We start from the raw sequence: 6,000 nt of genomic DNA, 5'->3' as shown, positions 1-6,000 counted from the left end.
CAATGAAATAGGTAGGAAGGGGTATGAGGGCCTAAAAGCAGATTTTAGGAAGCTAGGAAAGAGATTAAAAATCAGGACCTCAAAAGCAGTAATCTCAGGATTACTCCCAGCCCCACGTGCCAGTGAGCATTGGAATAGGAGGATTGAGTGATTGAACACGTGGCTGGAGAACTGGTGTAGGAGGGAGGGCATCAGATTTCTGAGACATTGGGACTGGTTCTGGGGCAGATGGGACCTGTACAAGATGGACGGGTTGCATCTTAGCGAGACTGGGATGAATATCCTCACAGGGAGATTAACTAGGGGAGAGTTTAAACTAGATTGTCATGGGGATGGGAACCTGAGAGGGAGCTCCGATTGGAGGGGGAAGCAAAACTGGTAACTTGTCAGGGATGTGGGAAATGTGTGGAGTCGGGATTGGAAATGGCCCCAACATCAGGTTCCGACCCTCGCAGCATAATTTGGCCCATTGTGTCGACTGCATTTCCCTCTTCTACCTTTTCCATTACTTCAAAGAATTCAATGAGGTTGGTCAAGTGTGACCTTTGGTTTTGGAATCCGTGCTGACTTCTCTAATAGATTTTCAGTTTCTAGATGTTTTTCTATTACAATTATGACATGTACGTACGCATATACATGCACATATGTTGGTGCGTGTGTCTGTGTGTGCACGTGCTCATGTGCATGTGGCCATGTGCTCGTATGTCTATACGAGAATGTGTGAACTTTGTGTTTGAAGTTGGGATCAGGTTTCACTGTGATGCTCCCCCTGGTTGAGTGACCTGCTGACATGTGAAGAATGGTAACTTGGGCGACATATCAGAGGCCAACAAATGTCCACCAAACCCATACCCCCATGTCGTTCCACCAAAATATAGTTTGAATTTTGGAGGAACTCACCAAAGAGAACCTAGGAAAGTGGGAAACGAGAGCAAAGTTATCAGTATATCCTCAACCCATTTATTCAAAATATTCAAAACATGTTAGCAAATACAAATAGAAAAATAGCAAACATTGGACCATTGTTTGAGGGTATAGCCTGTGGATTGCTTCCAATGGACAGTTTTAGCCCCCCTGAGATTAATAAGTCATGGGAATGCTCCCTGATTTCTTTCACTGTTGTTGAGTCTGTCCTCAGGAAATAAGCTCCAACCTGACCTCGAGTTGGAAGGTTGGGTGGAGCAAGATTCAATGAACTTCTAAAAGAATACTTGGATCGAAGAACATTTAATGCATTTTAATTGCCTGTGGGTTTTGGGGAGTTGGGGAGTGAGTGCGGGTCAGCGGAAAAGACACGAGCTGCCATAAGCTTAAGACCCGGGGGTATTTTTAACTCATGAGCCCAATTTCAATGCCAATGGTCCACTACCTGACAGAGCAGGTGCGAGGAGAGCACAGATCGGCTACTGAGAGGTGAAAATTGGGTAGCTACTGGCAGCGAGCCAGCAAGCAAGTAGCTAGGGGGCAATTTGAGAGGAACTTGCGGAAGGCAAAGTGGGTAATGGATTGGGGTGGGGGGGTGGGGGTGGAGTTTAGAGTAAAGGGGAGGTCATGGCTTATATTCATCCTCGAAATCTGAGCATCACTGACATTTATTGCCTATCCCTATATGTGCACTGAGGTTGATGTGGGCCTTCTTCTTGAACCACTGCTATCAATGTGGTCTTGCTACTCTTTGTAGCAGTTTGATACAACTGAGCATCTTGCTAGGCTACTTCCGAAGGCAGTTAAGTTTCAACCACACTGAGCGTGGGACTATAAAGACAATCCAATAGCTTCATGGCCACTCTTGCTACTCCTGGACCCAAAAAGCAGAGGGTTTTTTTGATACTCTTCACCCTTGGAGAGTTCCCGTCTGCCTGGTGACCAGCAGCGAACCTGCTCCAGCCTAGCTGCACTGAAAGCCCCACTCATTTGAAAAAGCAATACCAGTGATGTCAGTTCAGATCTGCAGAAGGTTCTGAAGAGGTCGTAACCTGTTCATATCAAAACAGACCCCGAGAAGTGTGGCTTGGGGGTTTGAGCAGTTTGAACAGAACACTGTCTGCTAACAGAAATAGAACAGGGGTGATGCCAGACTTCATAGAATTTTACAGAACACATTTAGTCCATTGTGCCTCTTCTGTCCCATCAAACACTCCCAGGGCAGGTACAGCATGGGGTTAGATACAGAGTAAAGCTCCCTCTACACTGTCCCATCAAACACTCCCAGGGCAGGTACAGCATGGGGTTAGATACAGAGTAAAGCTCCCTCTACACTGTCCCATCAAACACTCCCAGGGCAGGTACAGCATGGGGTTAGATACAGAGTAAAGCTCCCTCTACACTGTCCCAAACACTCCCAGGACAGGTACAGCACAGGGTTAGGTGCAGAGTAAAGCTCCCTCTACACTGTCCAAGTTCTGATGCAAGTTAACTTGAAACATTAACTCTGTTTCTCTCTCCACAAATACTGCCTGACCTGCTGAGTATTTCCAGCGTATTCTCTTTCATTCCAAGAATATGCCTGAGCCCCCAACTTCAGGTGATTGCCCCATACTACAGCTTTGAGTGTGTCTGCTTCATTTGATTCTAAGTTAGATGCAGATTTGATTTCTGGGCCTGTGCTCACTCAGCCAGACAGTGAGACAGGCCAAACTCATTTCACCAAGGAATTGTACTGAAAATAATTTTCTGTTTAATTTTCAAGAACAGAAATACAGTTGCCATTTCTGTTGCAACCAGCACCCTTCACATCATTAATAGTGCCCCATCCCCTCTTAATCTCCAAACTGTTAACAGTGCCAGTTCTAATAGCCCTGTTCATTATCATTATTTGCTTCTTGAAGTTTAGAAATATTAAAGAGGCGCTCTTGAATTGACTCTCTGCTGTGCTGTACAGTTCACTCAGGGTTTAATGGTCTTCCCTTTTGTCTTAACACTGACATAATTCACATTTTATAAGGAATGAAAGCGAGATATAAAGTGCATTTAAACACAGTTCAACAGCTACAGAACTGAGCGGTAATTTACTTCATGGGGTTTGTTTCCTCTTCACATGACAGATGGTTGAAATCCTGGTCTTCATCGCAATCAACGTCCACCTCAACATCACTGTCCTGCTCAGTGCTTTGTGAATCTGATTCCCTGGGACTCCGAGAAGATTGACCTGAATTTTCCTGATGTGTAGTAACCACTTTCATTTGCTGTGGTGTCCCTTTGGCACTTGCCTCAGTGCTTGGGACAATGAGATCTCCTTCCTTACCTTTGCACCAGTTGGATTTCTCCTCCTCAGGCAGATCCTGTGAGACAGGAAGAAGTTGGAGGTTTACTGTCAATGAAAAGTCAAGGGGCCAATCAAAAGATAAAGTGTCATGTAGGCCCCCACCTGGCAAGCATGAGGCATATTAATTTTGCCCCATGGACATTAAATTTCAAACTTTCGTTAAAGTAAAGAAAGGACTTGCTTTAAAAAAATTTACCAGATTTTGGCTGGAAAGATATTTGCATATTAACAGACAGTGTTTGGAAGGACAAAGCAGCCATTCCCTGACACATTCAACCCACAATGGACCTTTGATCACCAGACGTTGAAGGTGGGGGAGCTCGCATTCCAGGTTGACTGCTAAGATGGCCAAATACACAAACAGAAGTGGTCAAACCAGCTAGTCACATGACTAACCTGCTGGGCAACCTGAGTTTTTTTGAATTTGTACAAACAGTTTGGACAGAAAGCAGAATGCTCCTGGACTGAGAACATCTCTCCCAGCTGGCTCACCACAGCCTCTCCTGTCTGCCTGCTCCCATCTCTTTCACACAAGCCTCTGAATCTACTGAAGACACATGAACCCCAAGAGAGAAAAGTCTCCTACAGCAAACAAGGTTTAATAAGAAAACTGAATACTGGGCCCCAACGAAAAGCAAGATCTACCTACAATCAAGGACTCTACAGTGAGCGCTAAGAACCGTAACAAAAACTCTTCAGATATTGCCTCAAACTTTTCCACTTTATTTTTCTTCTGCTCTTTTCTGTATCTAGTTGCATGTGTGCATTGCATGTGCGTGCTAGCATGGGCGTGTCGTGTCTCCGTAGGCGTCAACCAAATTAGAGTTGAAGTTTAATAAATTTCACTTTTTTTCTTTAAACCTGAGAAAACCTGTTGTGCTGGCTTCTTTGCCTTACAATTGGAAAGCAGTGAAAAGGATTCACCAAGGGGGAGCTAAAAACACGGTGTGTTTCAAATTAACAAAGTGATTCCACTGATGTCATCAGACTGCGCCAAGGTGCGCACATGTGCAGACGGGCTCCTGCTCTCTGCGCGTGCGCTGCGTTCCGACTTGCCAGGACTGGTTAGCGCATGCGCTGAAGACATCATCGCGTGACGTGTGCATCTTCAGGCAACGCACCTGATCGGCCTCTGCGCATGCGTTTTACGCGTACAGCAATGCAACGCTAACGGGTATTCACCCATGTGTCAAGCTCCGTCCCCCCTCCACTTCGTTGCTCTCCCCCGCCGTTCCCCCCCTCACTGCTCACTCCGCCGGTCCGCTCTTTGTGGCTGCTCTGCTCCCCCCCTCGCTATATCTCTACAGCTGCTCTGCTCCCCCCCTCGCTGCTCTCTCCGGCTGTTCTGCTCCCCCCCTCGCTGCTCTCTCCGGCTGTTCTGCTCCCCCCCTCGCTGCTCAATCCGCCGGTCCGCTCTTTGTGGCTGTTCTGCTCCCCCCCTCGCTGCTCAATCCGCCGGTCTGCTCTTTGTGGCTGCTCTGCTCCCCCCGCCCCGGCCCGCTCCGCTCCCGCCCCCCCAGTTCCCGGCCCTCTCCACTACACACCCCCGTCCCCGGCCCACTCCGCTCCCCCACCTCCCCATCCCACTCCACACCCCTCCCCATCCCCGTCCCCAGCCCGCTCTGCTCCCCATCCCCGGCCCTCTCCGCTACCCCGCCCCCCCCCCCCCACCCCCATCCCTGGCCCGCTTCGCTCCCCCACCACCACCCCACCTCCCCCCACATTCCCATCCCACCTCCCCCCATCCCCCCCCGTCCTTGGCCCGCTCCGCTCCGCTCCCCCACCACCCCAACCCCCCTGTCCCCACCCCACTCGTCCCTGGCCCGCTCTGCTCCCCCACCACCACCCCACCTCACCCCCGTCCCCACCCCACCCATCCCCCCAGCCCTGGCCCGCTCCGCTCCCCCACCACCACCCCACCCCCCCACCGGCAGCTGCCTGAAGTCGCAGACTGTGACGTTTTAGTGGCACATGCTGCATTTGTGCATGTGCCACAGCAGCGCCGCCTGGTGGTAGCATTGTCAGCAAATGCAGCCGAAGATTAAAGACTGCATTTGTTGACAATGCGAACGGTGGGGGGGGGGGGAAAGAGAGAGGGTGGTGGAAGAAAAGAGAGAGGGTGGTGGAAGAAAAGAGAGAGGGTGGTGGAAGAAAAGAGGGAAGGTGGTGGAAGAAAAGAGGGAGGGTGGGGAAAGAGAGGGAGGGTGGGGAAGAAAGAGGGAGGGGGGAGGAAAGAGGGAGGGGGGGGAGGAAAGAGGGAGGGGGGAGGAAAGAGGGAGGGGGGAAAGAGGGAGGGGGAAAGAGGGAGGGGGGAAAGAGGGAGGGGGGAAAGAGGGAGGGGGGAAGAGGGAGGGGGGAAAGAGGGAGGGGGGAAAGAGGGAGGGGGAAAGAGGGAGGGGGGAAAGAGGGAGGGGGCAAGAGGGAGGGGGAAGAGGGAGGGGGGAAAGAGGGAGGGGGAAAGAGGGAGGGGGAAAAGAGGGAGGGGGAAAGAGGGAGGGGGGAAAGAGGGAGGGGGGAAAGAGGGAGGGGGGAAAGAGGGAGGAGGGAAAGAGGGAGGGGGAAAGAGGGAGGGGGGAAAGAGGGAGGGGGGGAAGAGGGAGGGGGAAGAGGGAGTGGGGAAAGAGGGAGGGGGAAAGAGGGAGGGGGAAAGAAGGAGGGGGGAAAGAGGGAGGGGGGAAAGAGGGAGGGAGAGGGGGGGAACTGGGGAGGGGGGAAAGGGAGGGAGAGGGGGGAAC

General features: G+C 51.1%; 1 protein-coding gene across 1 annotated transcript in view; it reads right to left on the bottom strand.

Annotated features, from left to right (window-relative positions):
• Positions 1–937: 937 nt before the first annotated feature.
• The window catches only part of LOC137367776 (hematopoietically-expressed homeobox protein hhex-like), a 68,367-nt gene continuing 63,304 nt past the window's right edge, over positions 938–6,000 (bottom strand). Inside the window, exon 4 of the mRNA XM_068028671.1 lies at positions 938–3,281. Coding sequence (XP_067884772.1) covers positions 3,009–3,281 — 273 coding nt within the window. The 3' untranslated portion in view covers positions 938–3,008. The remainder of the gene's footprint in view (positions 3,282–6,000) is intronic.

This window comes from Heterodontus francisci, chromosome 1 (genome assembly GCF_036365525.1).
Source record: "Heterodontus francisci isolate sHetFra1 chromosome 1, sHetFra1.hap1, whole genome shotgun sequence".
In the NCBI taxonomy this organism is placed as follows: Eukaryota; Metazoa; Chordata; class Chondrichthyes; order Heterodontiformes; family Heterodontidae; genus Heterodontus; species Heterodontus francisci.
The sequence above is the reverse complement of the archived record's forward strand: the minus strand, read 5'-3'. Positions and strand labels throughout refer to the sequence as shown.